General features: G+C 40.7%; 1 protein-coding gene across 3 annotated transcripts in view; it reads left to right on the plus strand.

The window, feature by feature from the left end:
• LOC126336345 (uncharacterized) overlaps positions 1–12,374 on the plus strand; it is a 595,954-nt gene extending 583,580 nt beyond the window's left edge. For 2 of the 3 annotated variants that reach the window (XM_049999919.1, XM_049999921.1), the window contains exons 9-10: positions 3,564–3,800; positions 10,808–12,374. In XM_049999919.1, coding sequence (XP_049855876.1) covers positions 3,564–3,800; positions 10,808–10,920 — 350 coding nt within the window. In that variant the 3' untranslated portion in view covers positions 10,921–12,374. Of the gene's footprint in view, positions 1–3,563; positions 3,836–10,807 lie in introns of all 3 variants that reach the window. The other variant, XM_049999920.1, reaches the window with a different exon arrangement.
• The last annotated feature ends 11,681 nt before the right edge of the window (positions 12,375–24,055 follow it).

A 24,055-nucleotide genomic window follows, 5' to 3' on the forward strand; every position in this document is an offset into this window, starting at 1 on the left:
CGGCGCACGTGTCACGCACTGCAAATGGAGACCTCCCGCAGTGGTAACTGCTGGTAACAAGCAACCCAATCGATTGCGGGTGGTCGCTGCTATGTGGGTGTACTCATCATGGTTCCCAGTCAGCGCTCTTGTTGTAGAGAAAGTTGTTTTGTAGAAGCAGCTATATCTCAAGCTCATTACGAACGAGTGAAATATCTTCAAACTCTCATACAAACAGTTCGCATACAGCAGTGTTTGTGACCACTGGCGCGGAATGCACACCCTGTACAGCTAAATGCTGGCCGAGTCTTCATTTTTGTCTTGCACTGATAAATACGCAAATGTTAAAGATTAATAACATGTGTATGGTCCAACAGCTGTTGTAGTCACGGCGACAGCTATGGGAATGGCATTAGTCCAGATAAATAATAATGGAATCCAGTGTAAACAGATGCCCAGTTTCTGCGACTAGACCAAAAACAACATGCAGCAGCAACAGTACAAAGATATGCTAACCACTCCTCACGCCTGCAACGAAGATGTCACCAAAGCGCATCTGGTAGCATTACTGACGTGTGAGGACTCTGCAAAAGTCCACTTGGATGAACCGATATATATCGGATTTTCCTACTTTGGTATCTCTTTGTGACTTCCATCGCTGATATACATGACTGTCGCTTCATTGTATGTTGTTTTGCATTTGTTACAAATCATGATTTCATGTGCTATAATCAATGACAATACTTTTCTAATTACCAGGTACTAATCGAAAAGAGCCCTTAGATCCTTTTCGAATTCTACAGTTTTTTCTTTGCGGATGGCTTATTTCCAGTAGTCTGCTGTAATATAAAGGGAGAATTAATATAATAAGACGCAAAATTTTAAAAAGTGTGTACTGTCTTGAACATCATCATGTAAGGGCAGCTCAACGTCAAATGAATATGTCGTGTCGAAACTATCATTTTCGGTACTCCCTGTCAGCTTGTTAGCAGATCTGTTTATGTTATTTAAAGCATTTAGCAACCAAAGACCACTATACTACTTGCAGACTTGCTCTAAAATAGTGTTTTTTGCGTCTGATAACAACATTATTACTTTGTATATTCTTTGCACTTATTAAAGTCTAGATCCCCTATTGACGTATTTAAGTGTTTACGAAGTGTGTGTAATGCAAACACGGTAGAAACCGGAGCCTGTGACCACTGAAGGTACTTCTATATTTATATTTTTGTTCATCTTTACAATCAAAGACCTCCACAATTCTTCGAGCCATGTACTAATATAGTATTTTGTGAATAGTTACTCCAAATTCGTAAACACAACACATATTAATCCACATACACCTCATGATTCGGGTTTAAACCTCTGGAAAACTTTTTGGAAATGTAATAAATTGTGATTAGTAACAGTAAACATAGAGTTTCAATAGATATTTTTAACAGTCATGGTAAAGCGTTCGCACTTGAAGTAGGAAAAGTTAATCACTTTTTATCTGGGTGATACCGAAAATATTATCGAATGTCGCGACTACCACAAAAGTGTCCACCCCAGGTAGCTGAGTGGTCAGCGCGACAGAATGTCATTCCTGATGACCCGGGTTCGATTCCCGGCTGGTTCGGAGATTTTCTCCGCTCATGGATTTGGTGTTGTCCTTATCATCACCATTTCATCCCTATCGATGCACAAGTCACCGAAGTGGCGCCAAATCAAAAGACTTGCACACGGCGAGCGGTTTACCCGACGAGAGGCCCTAGTCACACGACCGCAAATGTTGGTCACAGCCACACTTGTCATACCTAAGTATGTTAGAGTCAATTATTTAAGATCGTCAGAATTAAAGATGTCACGTGCCAACGTTAAATGCCCCTAGAACTGAGTTAGCTGCTGCAATAGGGAGAAAAATCGTCATCTTGCGTGATTTTCACTGCTTACTGTAAACCAATCTGCTGTCAGCTATGCAGCACTAGCCAGCATGACGTATAGCCAAATGATGTACTCTATTCGGGCAAAAGTATCCATACACTAGTATATAATTAGCAAAAGAAAAAAAATGTTCAAATGTGTGTGAAATCGTATGGGACTTACCTACTAAGGTCATCAGTCCCTAAGCTTACACACTACTTAACCTAAATTAACCTAACGACGAACACACACACCCATTCCCGAGGGAGGATTAGAACCTCCACCGGGACCAGCCGCACAGTCCATGACTGCAGCGCCCTAGACCGCTCGGCTAATCCCCCGCGGCTATAATTAGCAACTGACGAGAAGATGTCATGAGAGGCAGACCTATCAGCATAAAAGATAGTGGTGTGTATTGCGTTCTCAGTAGAGAAGCAGTAATAGCAGACTGCATCCGATAGGAAAACTCAGTGACTTGAAACGTGGACTAGTCTTCGGATGGTACATCAGTAACAAGCCCATCACGGACATATTAACTTTTGTAAAGCTGCCTAAGTCAACTACTGGTGATGTGACTGTGAAGTGGTTTAGCTGCGGCTATGTATTTCCTCTTCCAAGACGTGACAGGTGCGATGGAACAGCCACAGCTGATACACCAGGCACACCTTATGCACTGATGGACAGGGACCGTTATGCACTGAGGACGATGGCTGTACACATTTACATGAAATCTGTGGGAGGGATCACTCAAAAGTGCTATCAGCAGCCACGGTTGCACAAGCCGTGTAGGGACAGTAGCAAGCAGACAGTAGATGACTGGAAAGAAGTAATTAGGAGTGATGAATCACGCTATCTCTGTGGCAGTCTGATGGAAGAGTTTTGGTGTGTTGAACTCCTGGAGTTCGTAACAGTTTCCACGTGTAGTGTCAGCAGTGAAGTATGGGGGGGGGGGGGGGGTGGTATGTGTGTGGTTTCCAAATTTGCGGTTATGAGAAGGCTAAATACGGAAGGGTATGGACACTTTTTGAGCATCGTGTACTGCATACAGTAGCGGAATAGTTGGGAGACGACATTGTATCAGCATGAAAGTCTAACCTGTCCTAAAGCAGCATAATGTTTTGTGGACAGAACATTTCTGAAATGGAATGACCTGCCAAAGTCCTGACATGGAACATCTTTGGGATGGGGATAAAGTCAGAGAGATTAGAGCCCAGACAGAAGCATACCGACAATCCTTCTTTCCACGAACAATACGAGACTGGAATAGAAGGGAAAACCGATAGAGGTACTCAAGGTACCCTCCGCCACACACCGTCAGGTGGCTTGCGGAGTACTGATGTAGATGTAGATGTAGATGAACGTCGACTTCGCTCGACACCCAGTGCCCAACATCACTACCTTCTTTTATTTCGTGTCTTCTGAAAAAATGGGCTGCTATTCCTCCACAGACATTCACATACCTCACTCATACTGTCCCTAGCAGAGTTCAAGACATCATAAAGGCGAAGGATGGACACGCCCCATATTCATGTCTAATGACAGGCGTCTGGATACCTTTAATAAGATATTGCACATCGTTAGTCGGTTTAACGGGTGGTAAGGAAGCCAACCATTCTAGAGTGAGCAGCTATTAGCCAGCTGCTATGAACTCGTACTCACGAGGTGGTGTTCTCTTGTTGCAGATGACCCGTACTACTGCGGGCTGCGCGCACGTGTGCCCAAGTTCGTGACGTCACGCGTGCCGCCGCCCAAGGAGGCGGCGCCGCCGCCCCCGCCGTCGGTGGTGGGCCGCTTCGCCGCGTTCCCGCCGCAGGCGCAGCAGGCCCTCTACCACCAGCACCACCACAACCACCACCCGCACCACGGCCACCACCCGCCGCCCACCATGTGGCACGCGCGCTCCTTCGACAGCGGCATGGGTGTGTATGCACTCGTCAAAGCCGCTGCCGCTACGGTAACACGCATGCCTGTCTCTGTCACTTTCGCTCTCCTTCTGAGCTCCTACTAACTCGCGACAAAGCGTCCAATTCCCAAGTCCAACCTCTCGATTCTCGATCAAAGAGGTGGGGGGGGGGGACAAACTATACTTGCCCCACCACTCTTCTGACCTCATCTGGTGCGACCCGCATCAAATTCCTCTCCTGTGCCAACCTCTTCATCTCAGAGTAGCATTTGCAACCAACGTCTTCATTTGTTGTACAGAGGGGTCCAAAAAAATGTATCCACTATTTAAAAGTCCATAACTAGCAAACTAACTGACGGAGTTGTCTCATCTTTGATAGTGTAATAGTTTGTAGTTCCGGCAATCGCCACACAAGTGTTGTATTGCGTTGTTTTGTTTTGTCAGATGACACTCGCCAGATAGTCAGTGTTTTGTTCTTACAAAGGAACCTTCCCATCGCACCTCCCTCAGATTTAGTTATAAGTTGGCACAGTGGACAGGCCTTGAAAAACTGAACAAAAATCACTCGAGAAAACAGGAAGATGTTGTGTGAAACTATGAAAAAATAAGCAAAATATACAAACTGGGTAGTCCGTGTGGAAGATATGCAACATCGAGGATAGCGTCAGCTCAAGAGCGCCGCGGTCCCCTGGTTAGCGTGAGCAGCTGCGGAACGAGAGGTCCTTGGTTCAAGTCTTCCCTCGCGTAAAATTTTCAGACAATTATTTTGCTAAGCTGCACAGGTACACAGAGCAGTATTGTTTACGTGATCGTGTGTCAATTATCAAAGTTCAGGCACTCATACGTAATCAACTTCGCTCTCCAAAATTCCAGGACATGTTCAGATTTGCTCGGATATATGCAGGATTTGACGGTCTACACACTGAAAAATTTGAAAGCGTTAAAAACATATGTTTTGACAGAACACAGGGAAAACTGTGCGACTGTGAAACTGTTGCATTCATTTGTTGCAGTTTATGTGACAGACTCTTATGTTTTTATCACTTTTTTGGGAGTGGTTATCACATACACAACAAAACCTAAATCGGGCAAGGTAGATGAATCTTTTTACCCATTCGCCAAGTGTACAAGTTAGGTGTGTCGACAACATATTCCTGTCATGTGACGCACATGCCATCACCAGTGTCGTGTAGAATATATCAGACGTGTTTTCCTGTCTAGGAATCGCACGGCTTTGCGGTGCGCTCGCAAAACACAGACACTAAATTTATTACAGTGAACAGAGACGTCAATGGACGAACGGACAGATAATAACTTTGCGAAAATAAAGAAGGGAAACTTTTCACTCGGGGGAAGAATTGAACCAAGGACCGCTGGTTCCGCAGTTGCTCACGCTAACCACGGGACCACGGCGCTACTGACCTCACACTATCCTCAATGTTGCTTATCTTGCGCATGGACTACTCAGTTTGTGTATTTTGCTTATTTTTTCATAGTTCCATACAACTTCTTCCTGTTTTCTTGATTGATCTGTCTTCAGTTTTTCAAGGCCTATCCACTGTGCCAACTTATAACTAAATCTGAGGGAGGTGCGATGGGGAGGTTCCCTTGTTAGTTGCACCTAGTTACTCGAGTAAACATGGCCGGCGCAAGGCTTACGTTCGATGAAAGGAAGTCAACTTTGAAGTGGTATTTTAAGTACGAAAGCATTAATGAGGTTCAACGGCAATGGCGAAATGAGTATTAAACGGTTGCTACACGCAATGAACGAGGACGACGCAGATCGTAGAATGGAGTACTGCGAGTGGTTTGCTAACATGGTGCGCAATGATGAAGAGTTTGCAGAGATGATTGTGTGGTCTGATGAGGCACAGATCAAACTCAATGGTACAGTAAATCGCCACAATTGCATCTACTGGGCCGCCGAAAATCCGAAAGTCCACGTAAACACAGCCGTGAATTTGCCAGGAGTAAATGTGTGGTATGGGTTGTCTTACCGGGGCTTGATTGGGCCATTCTTCATTGACGGCACTGTTACCGGTGAGGTGTACCTTCAGAAGCTTCAGACATCCATTTTACCTGCCATGCGAGACTTGTATGGAGACGAAAGAGTTTACTTTCAACTAGATGGCGCTCCAAACCACTACGAAAATCGTGTTAGGGCGTATGTCGACGAAAATCTACCAGGAAGATGGTAAGGCCGTAGAGGTGCTGTGGAGAATCCACCACGTTCCCCAGACCTAACTCCTCCGGACTTTTACCTGTGTTGAACCCTAAAGGACATCGTTTATCGACAAAAGCCACGTACATTAGATGAACTTCGAGAATCTATCGTACATTAATGTTTAAATATGCAACTGAACACGTTGCAGTCATTAGTTCTTGCTGCAGGTCGGCGGCATCGTTTGTGTGTGGATGGTAATGGTGACCATTTCGAACGCCTACAGTGATATCTTTAAGTTGGACTTTAAGCTACATTTTCACCAAAAATGAGACAATTCCGTCAATCGCTTTGCAAGTTATGGACTTTTAAACAGTGGATACCTTTTTTTGAACCCCTCTGTACATATTAGAATCTCTCTCTTCCCCTACGCTCTTCACCTTTACAGCTCCCTCTAGTACCAGGAAAATTATTCCTTGATAACACATGTGCTTTCATCTAGACCCTTCTTCTTGTCAGCTCCATAGATTCCTTTCCTCGCCGATTCTCTGAAGAACCTGCTCCTCTTATCCGTCCACCTAATTTAGAGTATCCTTCTATACTATTACGGTTCTCACACTTCGAGCCTGTTCTTTTCTGCTTTTCCCACAATCCATGATTCACTTCAATACAATGCTCTCCACCAAACGAACATTCTCCGAAGTTAATAGCGATGTTCGGCAATATCAGACATCTACTGGCCAAGAGTGCGTTCTTTGCCTCTGCTAATTTGCTTTTTATTTCCTTGCTTCATTCATTATACATTATTTTACTTCCTAACTAGTAGAATTCATTTGTTTCGTATTCTTCTCGGTCTCTGGTGGAGAGCTGTGTCAAACCAGTCTCAGGACTGAAGACCACAACAACAACAACAAAAACTACAACTCTGATGTTGATGTTAACTTTATCGTTAATCTCCTTTCTGATGCTTTCGATTTATTGTCAGTCTTTATCTTTAGACTGTTCGTTCCATTCAACAGGTTCTGCAATTCCTCCCAACTCTCATTAACAGTAACAATGTCATCAGTGAATCTGCACGTTGATATCGTTCAATCCTGGATTTTAATCCCACTCCCCAACCCGTCTCTTATTTCCATCATTGCTGCTTGACGTTCAGATTGAACAGTAGCGGCAACACACTCTCTTTATAAGCGATCACTTCTTTTCTGGCCTTTTATTCATTGTCTGTCCCTTCTTGACTCTTGTAAATATTGTATATTGCCTGTTTTTACCTATAGCTTACATTTATTTCCTAAGTATTTCGAACACCTTGCACCGTTTTACATTATCGAACTCTCTGTTTCTTTTTTTTAATGAATGACAAGCTGCAGCAAAAAACGTCGAAAGCAGTAAATAGATTCAAAATTTTCATGGTAGAAGAGGTGAGGTGGCACTCCCTGTAGTTCGTGGTCCCGTTTCGTGGGTCCCACTGGAATGGAAAGTCATGGCCTAATCGAACAGTCACGACGTTGGTTTCGTCAAGCGAATGGGATTTCAGTCATTTCACAGATCAAATAATACCGTGTTGGGGGACAAGAAAGTACTGAAGGTAACGCTGGTTACCTACATAAAACTGAATGGGAGTTCTAAATATTGGACACTGATAATTTTAACGCAATCAGCTGTTGTATAACCAACGTGCTGTGTTTGTTAATGACAACTGTAGATGGGTTCAGAAGAATCGCGGACGGGGCAGAAAATAACATCGCTCATTCCGTACACAGCCACAACGAAAGGAAAAACACTAACCAGTTGTTAATAAGTGATGTGAACTAATGAGAAAGAATTTATCATAAAGACAATATGCAACCAAAGAATTATACGGATGTTACGTTTATTCTTTAGTTAAGTTTCTGAAATATAAACATTTTTGCTGGGAATTGAGTATACGAAGACACATTTTCCGACACAATTACTAACACTAATAATTTACATAACTATTTCTTCAAATTTTGTAAAATACTTATTTCAGTACCTGCACCTCTATCAAAATTTAAAATATATTCTGTGTATATGTGTGTTCTTACTTTAAATTTCAGTTCTACTCCAGGTTTTCTTCTGATAAAGGGAATCTGATTTACGAGTGAACAGTAAGAAAGTCACATACATAATTCGTCCTGAATGTACTTGCCTACTTGTGTGTCACCTTTCAAATATCTGTTCTGGTAAATGGTTCTTTACGCACGTCTGTGTTACATATGTCCAATCTATGGTTACGGGGGTTTCCATTTATGTGATCTCTCTTTTTATCTACTCCTTTTTCTACAATTAACTCAAAGGTTTCTGTTTCTTCTGTGGGTCACTTTGTGTCTAACATTCACGCACTGACTGTCTACTAATTCGGCAGCGGCAAAATTAAATATGACTATTTGTAAGAAATTTAAATTAATTTTTTGGGTGGAGCAAGAGACAATAAAGAAAATAATATGCATGGAGAAGGTATACCATAGAGGTACATGCATGTTAACAGTGCAAGGTATCAGTCTACTAAATTGTATAAAATATGCCTTCTTCAGGGATGGGAATTCAAAATTATCCGAGTATTGAACTGAGCAGTCTGTGCACTGCAGCAGAAATCACCAAATATATCGGAACATGTAAGCTGGATCTCATACAGCGTGAACAGTTTCCTCAAGTAATTACGAGGACTAAAATTGAGTAGGAAGTAGTAACTAGTAACATAACTACCAATGAAGAATCATTAATCACTGTTAGAAAATGGCACGACAAAGATCTCTAAATGTTGTGGGAAGTGTTACTAGGTCTCGACAAAATATTTTCATTCCACATTCATTCTACGCTATTCCATAACATCCGATCCGTTTCAATTAGCTGTACGTTATGTTTTATTCAGATGGAAATGTTGAAAATCCTTCACGTGGCTGTAACTTAACATCCAACTACACTTACAAATTTTTCTTTTCGGTGTCTCTCTATATATTTGCAGTTATTTTTTTAATTCGTATCAACTTTCTTCAGCTGCATGTTCTTTTTATTTGCTATTATCTGTCATTCATTTCCAAAAAGACATTTGCAATTTCTTAATTGTCTTCGGTAACTGTTCCTCTCCGTCCTGTTTATTTTTTTTCTCCACCACCTCTCTGGCGAACAAACACCGCAATAAACAAATATCACAATTAGTATTGGTCAATGTAAAGCTATACCTGAGTGTATAATGATTTCCAGCCCGTAAATGTTGCAATGAAAGACTAATAGGCAGTGTTCTCTCTTTATAAAACACCTTGTTAAAAAATACCTTTTTAATGTGTCCAGTCATGTGAATTTAAGAAGAAAACGAGGTGCTGAGAACCGTAAGGGCCTGAAGCACACCGTTACCGGTTTTGTGATTGTAGCATGTATGCATGCTCCTGACATCTGTTGATCTTACGGTGAACCAGTATTATTCTGTTGTACCGTTATAGTGGTATATATGTGTATTTGAGAAAAGCTATCTCACTTATTTCTCTGATATTCACTTCCATATGGGTCCAAAGCATAAATTTTCATTGCTGTAGAAACTCTCCCTGGTTATACTGAAGCCCATTTCTTCATAAAAGCTGGAAGCACTTGAAGGAATGCCGTTACCACTACGTCACATTCTCTGGGCTCAGCATTCAGGTCTGTAAAATGGACGCTGAGGATTTCGAAAACTTGACGAGTGTTACCGACCTCACAACCAAACCAAAAGATGATATTCCTGGTGAAAATGGACATCCAGAAATTTTATAACGATGAAGTTTTCAACAGGTTATCATGAATTGCTGTTTAGAGTAACATACTCTTCATTGGAGTCGTGTGAAGTCACCATTTCCTTCACGCCGCGTCGAGGGAGACAACAGGATGTCAGTTCCCCACAGTTTCTATATACCTTGAATAATAATAATAATAATACCTTGCCCAGATACGTAGGTGGAAGGCGAACATCAACCTTCAAACATGAAGACTTAACAAAACTACTAGATTAAATTTAAAACACACGGACTTAACAAAACTACTGGATTTTATGCCTGTGGTGAACAGATAATTTTATCTGAACTTCAATCCGGAGAATGTTGTTAACTAAAATAATAAAGAGAACCATGAAGTGCTGCGAGACGTCACAATTGGGTGTATAATGTGTTTAGTACCTGTTATTGATGTTCTGAATCTAGTTTCACTTAAATTACGAACCATACAACAGAGAAAATGACATTATTGATACTAGATTATTTATGAAAATATTGTGTATTAACATTAATAATAATAACTCTAAACATTAATTAAAATTTCGTAACATAAAGTGGGTATATTATTTTTTATAGGAGATATAGGGTGTTGTGACTTGGTTAAATAACGAGTTAAATGAATGAGAGTGGTGGTTTGCCTATAAATTTGATTTTCACAAACATCTATTTTTCTCGAAACTCCGTGTTTGTGCCTTGACCCCTTATGGTTCTCAGCATCTGAAATGTGTTAAACTAGTAGCTGATGCCTCTTTAAGTAAGGAGTACGAAAGAGAAGTATTCTTAACTGAAACAATTTAAAAATAAGTAAATTTTTTCTGTCTAAGGTTGAGGTGCAACGGTTAGACGATGGTAACTGAATACTACGAACCATATGAGTTTTGAAATGCTCAGTTGTAATGAATACGCAAGAAATGTCGAAGCCCAGTACGAAAAACAGTGGAACGAGGTAGAGGGAAATTTTCTTATCGACAAATTACGTATTAGTTCAGAATGATAAGGAGAGAACAGGAGGGGATGAAGCACTGTACCCACTTTCTGTGTAATACGACTGCCTCTTCCTGCAGCTGTGCTATAACGCTGCTCGTGTTTCTGTTGCAGACTCTGAGGCGCTAGAGTCGCCTTACAACCACATATACGGCCGCCTGCCTATCCCGACGAGAGCCTACATCCCACCGACGCCGAGAGCCATGTTCGTCGGCGACTGGGACTGAAGGACCCTCCCACAAGAAAAACACCGCCGCGAGCGAGCGATGCTCGTCTGAATAGGCGCCCTTGCATTTCTTGTTCTCACTTTGTTGCGTCTGTTATCACTCTTCGTTACCAGGCTGTCGCCACTAACGCGGCCGTCGACTGACTGTTATATCCTAATTGAAGCCGGAAACTTGTCCGGTGCGCGGAGGGGCCATGTGGTTTTCTTGTGCGTGAATTCTGAGTGTGTCAAAGACTGCTGCAAGAGAGAGAGAGAGACAAGTGTCTCCTCGCTTCGGAACAGGCGGCTGAGTGGGTTTCGTTGCTGTTGCGCATGAGCAGTTAACATACCCCCGCTTTACCGCCTGTTCCCACACGACCCATACATTCCGACGGAACTACGTCGCCGAATGGAGTGCCTTGTTGTGACGAATCGAAGGATGTGTAATTATTATTTAAAAGTTGTGTATGGCTTGCGAGACCACTATAAAAAAAGTGTATGATAAGTGGTGTTTTGTTCTTCAGGCGTTGATATTAGCTAGAGGTGACACAGTTATGTACACGTTATGACTATGATCAGTTTGTTTTTAATTCTCTCGTACTTCAGCGTAATAATTTTGTATCTTATTTCCTATTTATAATGATATTAATTGCGAAATACTCAACCAGTAAGCCTTCTGAGCAAAATACTATACGAATCGTTCTGCATTTTGTCCAGAACAAATGTGGAGATGTCGATTCGCTGGTACAATGGAAAAACTTATGTACTCTGGTTTCTTTTGTTCGAAAAGAAACACTATGTAGCAATTATATTGTATTGTTCTGAACGGAACCATCTGTTCCAGAATGTGTAATATTTCTAAATACTAAATTTATTTTTAATAATAGGCCCCTTTGTGCAATAACCACAATGTTTTTGCTTAGTTTTCGGTATGTTTTGTAGTGTTTGTCCTTTGTAAATACCGTACCCCGTATGAAAGGTTTGACTGTGAATGAGATTTGCCATTTTTTGAGTGTCTGCGTGTAAATTTGTCCCCTTTTATGATTGTTTTGGTTGTTTTCATCTTTTGCGTTGCTTGCGGGGGTGCGCTTGTCTCGATGTAAACATGCTGTCTAGCGAACGAAGACAATCGATGGGTTTGCTTTTCTAATTTGTAAAAAAGAAATGTGCTTTTCTGGAAGTTGAACAGAGATTTGTCCGATGCGATTAAATGCCTTGGACGAATTTCGAGAGCAAAATCAAGTGGCAGTGTTCAGATACAGGCTAGCAGAAGTGTTTGGAGAAAGAGAGCAGGTTTCTGAACGCGTGTGACCGCATGCGACCGAAACGTCGTCGCGATGTGCCTTACGGCGCGCCTCGCCTAAGTAAACTGCGAAAGTGAAGAGCATGACTGAGTAATGTGTACGTCTTAATGTGTTCCTTCTGTATTTTATCGAAATTTTGTAAGAGCATGCAATAAAATGGTGATGGAATTAATACAGTTGTCTCTGTGTTTTTTTTTCCTTAACCCACAACCTCTTCCCTGTGTGTATTTTCACCACACGGCGTATTCTCGTAAGGCATTTATTGTTACCCATAGTTGTGAATTAGTCGCACATTCTTTATAGAAGGCAGAGAACAGAATAAAAAAGGTGTAGGAGACAGAAGGTAGTTTCTTTACATACACGATATTATTGTCACATATTGTCACACTCCAGTTGATATTTCTCAATAACAAACCTCATGCTGTCGAACTACTGGTGTACAGTGTTCACCCTTTCTGATGAATATAACATCTAATGAATGTGAGACATGTCAGATCATGGCAAATACTTTGCTGTAATAAACACATCAAGCAGTATGTTTAATAACGGAACAGTTTGCTTCAGAGGAACGATGCAGATTGATATGAAGTTTGTGGCAACACTTGTACTAATTTTAATTAAAAAACTAGTTTTTCCAAGAAAGTATATAAAAGCAGTATATAAAAGCAATATTAAAAAGGAAAAATAAAAATTTACATGGCAATATAAAACGAGCTGAAGTCTACAATCAGTCGCGTGTTATGACAGCTATTTGAGAATAATGAACTTACAAATTACACTCAGCATTCAAAGTTGGAACAATTAAGTCAAATATGTATACAGAGAAGTGAAAACTAATATGTAGCTACAAAATTGATAAATCTTCGATTACATTAAACAAAAAAAATTTACTTTGTTTTAGAGCTCTTTTGGTCATCTCTGAATAATTTTCACTTGAAAAAATAAGTCGAAATAATAAAATTATAGGATCAAAATTTTATCTCGGAAATCAGACTACTTTAGAATCGAATAAGTTGTTTTTAAAAGGTCGCTGTGTTCCCCTTTTATGTACTACCTTAAGTCCATAAACAGGAGGATCATGCATATTAATTCAAAAATTACGTGGCACGTATATTGTACTCGAGAGATAATGCTTCTGTTTTTAGTTAATACTGATTACTTCATTCAGAACTCCGTGAAGGTAAAAGTCAAATTTACGTTTTTGGCCGTAGTGAAATTTGAGCTAAGTGCTTGAACACAACATTAGACAATATGATACCAGGACATATTCTTCATGGTGCCCCACTAAAAGAATAAAGTAAACTCAAAACCAGCAGCCTGTAATATTTTCAACAAAATGATAGTGAGCTGTTGCCACTGCACAAAATTATGTCCTCAGCTATTTGTAGACATCAATATAATTTATTCAAATAACACACAGATGGTATTTGGCTCGGTTTCACATATAAAGAGGTATGAGAGACCACATTTTCTTAAGTTTTACTGACCGTGTCTTTAGTTTAAAGTCATATACCCAAGGCTTTCGTGCTTATTATTTCCATACTGGAGTGTCGTCATTATGAATATTTTTATTGTCTTCTTCAAAAACTAAAAGTAAGCAAGCTTCGCACTTCGTACAGCATGAATATAACCTCAATGAAAATGAAAATATGCCAGGGTATAACTGACTGTAGTTACAAGAAAACACACTTTTATTTCATTGATTTATTTATTTTTGTAGCTCCGGAAAGACATTGACCAAAAAAGTGACGCCGAATTAAAATACATCATTGACATCTTTCGCAGTGAACTGAAATTGGTTTGTCATATCTTAGGGTCAACCATTCCCCAGACGCCTAAGTAGCACCACGTATGGGATTCCTAAGCTGTCTTGACCTGTCAAGAAATTTGAATCAGAAGTTAGTTCGTAACAGTTCTGCTATAAAGAGATATTGCAATTTTTTCAAAAGTGTTCCTTATATAAAATGGGGCAATATCACTAATACCATGATGAACATGATGGAGTCTTTAACGCAAGACAGGCAGAAATATTGGAACAAGCATTACTAAAACCAACAAGAAACCTATCATTAATGGAAACACTAGCAGGCAAATTTAGATTGTCAACTTGCCTTTCTGATACACGATGGGCAAAATACATCTTTCCCGGAAAATACACTAGAGGGCAAAGAAAAGAAAAAGGCGCAGCGTGGAGGAATAATAGTCCGAATGGCACAGAAATCAGTAGATGTGATGTACATAAGCAAACAAACAAATGATTACAGCTTCACAAAAATTGGTTGATTTATTCAGGAGAAAGAGCTTCTCAAGTTGAGAAAGTTAATGATGAGTTAATCCACCTCTGGCCCTTATGCAAGCAGTTGTTCGGTTTGGCATTGATTGGTAGAGTTCTGTCCAACTGATGCGCGTTAGGTCGTCAAAATCTCGACGTAGCTGGAGGACCATCCCCATAATGCTCCAGACGTTCTCAGTTGGGGAGAAATCCGGCAAACTTGCTGGCCAAGGTAGGGTTTGCCAAGCACGAAGACAAACAGTAGAGACTTTCGTGGTGTGCGGACGGGCTTTGTATTCCTGAGAACGAAGCTCAGGACGACTTGCCATGGAGGACAACAACAGCACGGGACGGAGAATATCGTGTGTACTGTAAGGACGCCTCGAATGGCAACCAAATGCACAGTCACACGTCGGCGATAGCCGCGCGTGATTAGCCGAGCGGTCTTAGGCGCCGCAGTCATGGACTGTGCGGCTGGTCCCGGCGGAGGTTCGAGTCCTCCCTTGGGCATGGGTGTGTGTGTTTGTCCTTAGGATAATTTAGGTTCAGTAGTGTGTAAGCTTAGGGACTGATGACCTTAGCTGTTAAGTCCCATAAGATTTCACACACACGCGTCGGCGATACTCTACGCCTCGTTTCGATGTCCTTCATGACAAGCCAGCTTGGCATTACGTTTCAACAAGATAACGGCCGCCTGCACATGGCGAGAGTTTCTACTGCTGCTCGTGTTCGTGCTCGCCAAACACTAACTTGGTGAGCGAGGTTTTCGGGTCGCTCCCGAATTGAGAGGCTTGGAGTCTTATCGACAGAGCCCAAAATATCCAACATCACTGTCAATCAATACCAAGCTGAATAACTGCTGGCATCAGGGCCAGAGGTGCACAAATGCATTATTGACTTGCTCAATTTGTGAAGCTCTATCTCTTCAATAAATCATCCAGTTCTTCTAAAATTGTAATCATTTGTTTGTCTGTACATTTACATCAGATCTGCCGATTTCTTGTAGTGCGTGATTTTCGTAGGTGTAAGTAGGGTTGCCTATCTTGAGGTGCATGAAATATTTTGAGGACGAGATTTATTTGGCCCATCCTGTACAAAAGCCTTACACTAGTGTTAATCGTAAGTAGATAAGGTTATAATGAATTTATTCTGGTAAAGAAGTCAAACACTATTCCTGTAACGGCGTGAACAAGGGATTCATTTATCAAAAGAAAAGGGTTGTGAAACCCAACTGAGACACCCTGCTAAGTCCGCAGGACAGCACAGGTAGTTTAAGTTGTGGAAAAACGGCTGAAAGCCACTAACTCAAAGCTCAACCAAAAACAGAAATTTAAAAGGCAAGCCTTATCTTAAAACAGTTCCTTAATTAGGCTGAAGGTCCAAAGACCCTGACACTTTAAGAGCAAACAAATTCAAAATTGGGTCTATGCCCAACACTTAAAGCTCAATAACAGTAATTTTAAAAATGCCAAAGGCTTCATGTAAAACAGTTATTAAAAGTAGGCTGAAGGCCCAAACCATCTGATGCCTTAAGGACAAAACAACCTTAATCTAAAAATCGGCTAGAAGCCATACAAATACAAACAACAAGAACAAACAAGGAAAGACAGTACACCCATGGGCGCTCAGAAATTCCGAGGGTCGGCCTGGAATTCAAACACTAACGCTCGCTTACGTGAGACAGGCAGTTGGCCGAACCATATTTGATCCAACGACAACCCAACTGACAGACAGTCAACAGACCCACCGACAAGATAACCTCAGCTTCACCCGACCAGCACACAAGAGGGAGTTCAAAGGAACACCCAATCATGCATTGAGCTGTCAAACTACACACCAAGCTGGACAGCGACAACACGATAAGGAAAATACACTGCCTGAATTTACGTCAACGGCCAGGGCTGGTAACCAGAACGTTAACGGCCACAAGGCAGAAGATTCCGCTGTTGCCCTTCAATTCAAATAACCAGGTACAGTGAAACTCCACCGGAGGGTGGCTAAAATTTGCCAACTTGAAAGCACACGTTGTTATTCACGGGAATATCCCAACAGCCAACAACGAACTTCAAACGACAGAGTTGGAACAGTCGTGACTTCATTGTAGATTAAGTTAAAACTCAACTTTCTTGTCCAGGATCGGCGAGTCACGAACCTCGTAGCAATGGGAACAGCACTACACACTCTGACACCGCTTAGACGCCGCCATCTGGCCCGGCCAAACAACGCGCCGCGGAGACTTCCTCGCTGCTCCACGCCAACCGACCAACTGACCTCACACAGCCCAGCTGGAAACTATAAGCGCCAGGCCAAAGATAGTCCAAGGTGCGAATATCAATACACACCGCTGCTGCCACCCATGGAAAGAGAGGATAACAGCATAATCATGATAACCCCGGGAAACTAAACACAGAATAGCAACCAAGGTTTAATCCAACGCATAGCATGATCCAACCACGCCTCACCAACAAAACTTTCATGGTTGGGCAGAGCTGCGACATATTTCAGCATGTGACACCTGGGGTTACAGCGATTAGTCGGCTGTTACTCTTGGGTATAAAGATAACTGCTATTTGCTGTCCTGCGTTTATGAGATCTACCATCACCATCTTGAAAACTGTCCAGGGACCATCAAAGATAGTCCGCGGAATGGGGGGCGGGGCCTTCTTGACTGTTTATAGCTTGCTTTGTACTGATGGTTCATCATTCCACTTCAGTACTTTGCTAAAAATACTAAGAAACATAATTTATTGAAATAACCCCAGAATGCCATTGCTGGCGTCACAGAGACCAGTTACGAACTTTCTTCCCATATCACTGACAGCGAATAGTAGCTACAGGGCAGGTAGGGAACTGCTGGAGTCGACTCACCGACAAGACGTAAAAATGTAAGTGGACATGAAACTAATACAGAAATACGATCAACAGCGCTGGTTAAGGAACTGGAAACTCCATTACTGACTGCTTTATTTTATTTTCACTAAACTAATATTGACACTTCAACTGCACATAATTCTGCTGAAACACACATGATCATTTGCGTCATTTTTTGGAGTAATAATAATATTTTAATGCAGCTGAACGGTCTCATGAAGCTCTTTCAACTGGACGCCACTTTGGCGATATGCATGTCCCTGATCTACTCCATTAATCGTGCCGGGTAAAGGGGACCTTCAGTTTAACGTGGAATCCGAACGACTTGTCGTTCTTGGAGAATAGTAACCTTATGGAAGGGTGAAGGCTTGGTTAAAGGCGAACCGAAAAATTTCCGTAGTACGTCCAGGATTACATGTTGTGACTTTTCGGTTTTTATTTGTGCACCTAGCCACCAGACTTCTAGCTTCTTTTTGTGGAGTAATGTAAGTAGGTAATAATTACTGTATCTTGCTCTGGTGTCAACCGGGCTCAAATTATTCCAAGAAGTTGAGAGTTGTCTTTCAGCATTATAGTCGAAAACGTTGCACTCAGTGCTCAAGTTTACGTGGCGTTGTGTTAGGAACATTGCAAGTTTTACTTTGTGACGAGTCAGTGTTACACACCACAGCTAACTGCGAGGGATAGGACCGTCTCGCATTCTGCAAAAAGCATGGCTGCAGCCCATTTTTGGCCTGTTACAGAGAACTTTTTTTCTGTGAGTGACAATTTTACGACTTCAGGAAGTAGCAGGAACACGAAAGTGCCAGCTGGTTGCGGAGAATGCGCTATCCTCTGGCCAATAACCTGCTTGTTAAGATCATAAAAGCTGCGTGTTACTGAATTTGCTACAAGAACATAAGCAAACACGTGGTTACTGAAGAGGGGTAGCAGCCATTACAATAGGGACAGCAGTCTGGATGATTTTCTGATCTGGTCTTGTAACGTTACCCAACGTGATTTGTTTAGCTGGTACTGCGCTCTGCGGAAAGCAAGGGGAGGTTACAGCCGTTATTTTTTTCTCTACGATTAAATGATGATGGCATCGTCGTGGGTAAAATATTCCGAATGGAAAATAGTTTCCATTTGCATCTCTAACTGGGGACTGCTCAAGGGAATATCTTCAAGAAGGAAAACGAAACGTGCATTTCATAGGTCGAATCATGGAATTTTAGATCCCGTAATAGGGTAAGGAGGCTGGAGAATTTACAAAGGTAAATGGATAGGTTGAGTTACGTATAGTGGCCATTAGTGAACGGCGGTGTAGGAACAGACTTTTTTGGTGAAGTGAGTGCAGGGTTATAATTACAAAATCAAATAGCGGTAATGCAGGAGTTATCGTAGCAACGAATAACAAAATAGAAATGGAGGTAAACCACTAAGAACAACATAGCGATAACATGATCGTTGCCGCGATAGACACGAAACCAGCACCCACTATAGTAGCACACATTTATATGCCAACGAGCTCTGCAGATGATGAAGACACTGAAGGATTGTTTGTTGAGATAAAACAAATTATTCATATTTTGCAGGAAAAGGAAAATTTAATTGTGAGAAGAGACTGGAATTCTATAGTAGGAAAAGGAAATACAGGAAAAATTATAGGAGAATATGTTCTGAAAAAAAGGAATGAAAGATGAAACCCCCTGGCAGAATTATGCAGAAAGTATACTTTAGTCATTGCTGACATTTTGTTTAATAATTACGTAAGATTGTTGTATACACTGAAGAGGCCTGGAGAGGTTGGAAAGTTTCATATTGATTATATAGCGGAAGGCAGAGATTAAGAACCGAGATTTTAAATTGTAAGACATTTCCGAAGTCAGACGTGAACTCTGACCTAATTTATTGGTAACGAACCGTTGTTTAAAACTAAAGAAATTGCAAGAAGATAGTGAATTAAGGCGATAGGGCTTCGATAACTTGAAAAACCAGAGAATACTGAGAGTTTTAAAGGGAGCGTTAGGCAACCCGTGACTGAAATAGAGGAAGAGAGTATAGATGATCACAAATGGGTAGAGACGAAATAGTGAGGCCGGCAGTTGGTCATAGCTAAAAATGCAAGGCCTGTTACAAACCCTTGGGTAACACAGAAACTTAATTAATGAAAGTAGAAAAAATGCAGCAAATGAAGCAGGTGAAAGGGAAAACAGATTGGCAGTATGTGGAAAATGGCTAAGCAGGAATGGCTCGAGGCCAAATGCGGGCTGTAGCAGCATGCATAACTAGGTGAAAGACAGATGCAACGTATACAGAGACTACAGAGACATTTGGAGAAAAGAGAAGCAACTGTTTGAATAACGAGGGCTCAACTGGCAAGCCAAAATTAAACAAAGAAGAGAAAGCTGACAGGTGGAAGGAATATATGCATGAGCTATACAAAGAAAATGAAGACAATATTATGGAAACAGAAGACAAAGTAGATGAAAATATACTGGGAGAAGAATTGGGCAGAGCATTGAAAGATATAAGTTGAAACATCCTTCGAGAGAGCCAACAATAACAAAATTATTGCAGGCTTGCTGGCAGACATATATATCAATAACCTTGAAAACAACTTTATTAGGTCGGAAACACAACTAAAAGATAAGGTGCTTTATTACAAACGCTGCATTGATGACACACTCATTCTGTTCAACGAAAAAACAGAAGAAATAGATAATCTAGCCAGAGAACTTAATAAAATACACAATAAAATCCAATTCACAGTAGAACATGAAACACCAGAAAGCATTAACTATCTTGATCTAACAATCTCAAATAAAAATCAGAAGCATAAATTTCAAATTTTCAGAAAGCCAACAACCACCAGTGTTACCGTACACAAATCCTCTTGCCATCCAGACCAACATAAAAAAGCATTCTTCAGAACAATGGTTAATCGCATACTTAAAATCCCAATGGACACAAGTGAAAGACAAAAAGAAACAGAAATTATAAATCAATTGCCTCCACCAATGGGTACAACCCTGCAATAATAGATAAACTAATCCATACAGCAAAACTAAATCAACCAACTGCTAACAACCACCCAAAAAACAAGAAGACCACATTTACTAGCCTGCCTTTCCTCAGAAAGTTTTCTCACCAAATTGCCAACCTCTTCAAGACATACAACATGAAAATAACTTTCTTCACCAAGAACAAAGTATAAAATAAAATCATACACAGCACCAAAACCACTACACAAAAGTATCAAAATTCAGGTGTGAACAATCTCATTTGCATCTCATGTTCAAACTTCTACATTGGACAAACTGGTAGAAGCTTCACAACAAGATTTAAAGAACACACAGATGCACTCTGTCTTAACAACCTGAACAAGTCCAGCTTCGCCTCACATCTTGCCCGACACAATCATTCAGCATAGAACAGAATCTCCGAATACTACATTTTGTCAACAAAGGCTCAATACTTCTTGAAGAAATTGAAATATTTATCTACACAAATACAGCACCTGACTACCTACTCAATGATCCAACTGAACTGAGAAACAAATTTTTCCTTCAGAACTTTGAGGACCTACTAGTTCAAAACAAGTAATCACTCACTCAACGAACCCTACACCGGCTCTCCACCCCCCCCCCCCCCCCCCACCCCTCTCCTTACTTCCTAACCACACTGGTGTCAATGTAATACCCTACCAAAGAATAAAACCTGTACTATATTTCTAAATGTTAAAGCCCTCTACCGCTAACATAAATCAGTACTTTTATACATATTAATTCTAGCTGGAACAAACAGAAGCTGCCTTTACCAATATTCCAATTCACTCCAATGTAAGTATAAAAATAAGTCAACAGTTAAAGAACTTTTGTTCGTTATTTTTTAAATATAAAGTGTACAGCCATACAAACAGCTTTAGTCCATTGCAATCATTATAACATTTATACATATATCTTTAGCTAAAATAAACAGAATCTACTCTTGATAATACCCCAGATCATGTTAACATAAAAACAGAAATAAGTCATCAGTTCATCTGAAGATTTGTTATTAATTTAAATATAAAGGTCCTAGTCATACAGACAGCTGCATCTCACTGTAGATACAATAACTCTGTATTATTGATTCCTGAGTATTCATGTTAATGCCAAACAGCACAAAAAGTGCTATAAACTGACTGTAATATATAATTAGAAATAAGATATCAGATCACCTGGAATTTGTTCTTGTATTAATTTATTTATTTAACTAATCTTGTGCTCTCATGTTATCGCCATTCTGATTAAAATACTTGCCCTTGTATCGACTTTAATACATGAAAAGAACCACAAATTACATCTCTGTACAAAGTAGGCCTACGCCATATCTTTCTGTCAAGATCTTTGTTACAAGCAACAGTTGTAAACCGCGTGCTGGATGCTGGAAAAGTTTCGCTGTCAAAGTGTAAATTAATATAGTTTGTGTGGAAGTGTGTGTACTGATATAACTACTGGATATCAGAATGGAAGCAGACAGACGGACACTAAACGGAAAATGCCGCCTGTACTGTCGCAGTAAGTAAAAACTAAATTTACATCCATATTGACAGAGCTAAGCTATAGTCATGGCGAAAGTGTGACCCATCTTTCTGCCATAGACCGAGCACCCAGCATTATCTTACCAGTAATGATGTAACTTCCTGAAACCATCTGAAGATGAACCTGAAAAGGTTCGAAAACCGGATCATGGAATAAAACATAATTATTCAAAAAAGTGACTGGTTGCATTTCTGTATAACTTATTTACATACATATAATGTTATTATCTACTGTATTTGCTCGGATTTTAGTTAGACCTATAAGTTAGATAGAGCAGCCACAAACATCTTCACTGTAACGGCGACTAAATTTCGGGTTGCATTATAATTAATGTTAACTTTTTGCTCAGTCGATCACTCTTCATTTGTTGCTGCGTTACCCAAGACACGATAGCTTAGTTATTATTTACTAACACACAAGCCATTATGGAAAGACTTTAGTTTTTCATTAACAACACTCAATAATAATAAAATGATCATGAATGACTGAGTTTTATATAGAAGGAAAAGGAGGGTTGATCCTTCAATTGCTCTCAGCAATTACGGCAACTAAAATTCCATGATTTGAATAGTTCGTCACTCAGAGATATTATAGCAAGATCTATGGTCCGTTACAATACTTCGATGCAGTCATTCAAATTGCGTAGCTTTTATTGTCACAAAGCTAAGTGTCCAGTCCCGTTCTTATATTCACTTTACCGTCCCTTCGTATAGTCCACAGATCAAATTATCAGTTATTCAGCATGTACTAGAATTTAATACTGAGTGCTACTTTTTCTCTCGCTCACAATTCCTCAGATATTCTCAGTCCGTGACCTTCGGCAAAAGTCTGTCCCGTATAAATTAACTACAGTCAATTTCCTTGCAATTTAACAAAAGTGTACTGATCCCTCCCATAGCACATCACACACAAACACCAGCTACAACGCACGCCGCAGCTGCGCAGAAAACAAGACAAGAGAACTAACAATAGCTCCCCCCCCCCTCCCCCCCGTTTTATCTAGTACAATTAAGAAACAAAAGCTGCCACGTTAAACCCTGTTTGATTTCTCTGAAGCGCTACTTTGCTGCGGGCGTTATTCTTATGAGACGTTATACAGGGTGGTCCATTGATCGTGACCCGGCCAAATAACTCACGAAATAAGCGTCAAACGAGAAAACTACATAGAACGAAACATGTCTGGCTTGAAGGCGGAAACCAGATAACGCTATGGTTGGCCCGCTAGATGGCGCTACCATGGGTCAAACGGATATCAACTGCGTTTTTTTAAATGGGATCCCTCATTTTTTATTACATATTCGTGTAGTACATAAAGAAACATGAATATTTTAGTTGGACCACTTTTTTCGCTTTGATATGGGGATTAGCCACGACAGCAGCTAAAACACCTACTTGGGCATCATAATTTGTTGCAGGTCGTGGTTGATGTTTCACATGTGGCTGAACACTTCCTGTTTCCTTAAATAACGTAACTATCCGGTGAACGGTCCGGACATTTGGATGACGTCGTCCAGGATAGCGAGCAGCATACATAGCACACGTCCGTTAGGCATTTTGATCACAATAGCCATACATCAACACGATATCGACCTTTTCGCAATTGGTAAACGGTCTATTTTGACACGGGTAATATAACACGAAGAAAATACCGTTCGCACCGGCGGAGGGTTACGTGATACCACGTACTTATACGTTTGTGAGTATTACAGCGCCATCTATTACAAAGCCAAAAAAAAGTGATCCAACTAAAACATTCATATTTCTTTACACGAATATTTAATACAAAATGGGGGTTCCTATTTAAAAAAAACGCAGTTGATATCCGTTTGATCCAAGGCAGAGGCATCTAGCGGGCCAACCACAGCGCCATCTGGTTTCCCCCTTCATGCTAGAAGAGTTTCGTTCTTTGTAGTTCTTTCGTTTGATGCTTATTTCGTGAGATATTTGACCCGGTCACTATCAATGGACCACCCTGTATATATCGACAATATAATTAAAACTTTTTCAATGCTGTTAATTATCACCATATTATCGATCACCTCTCCCCTATATGAAAATAAGCCTGATAATATTGGTCTTAATTAAAAGAGTGGTTATACTTTGAGCGCCCTGCAAACCAATATCATCATCATGGAAGTCCAGTTG

Source organism: Schistocerca gregaria, chromosome 2, assembly GCF_023897955.1.
Source record: "Schistocerca gregaria isolate iqSchGreg1 chromosome 2, iqSchGreg1.2, whole genome shotgun sequence".
Lineage (NCBI taxonomy): Eukaryota > Metazoa > Arthropoda > Insecta > Orthoptera > Acrididae > Schistocerca > Schistocerca gregaria.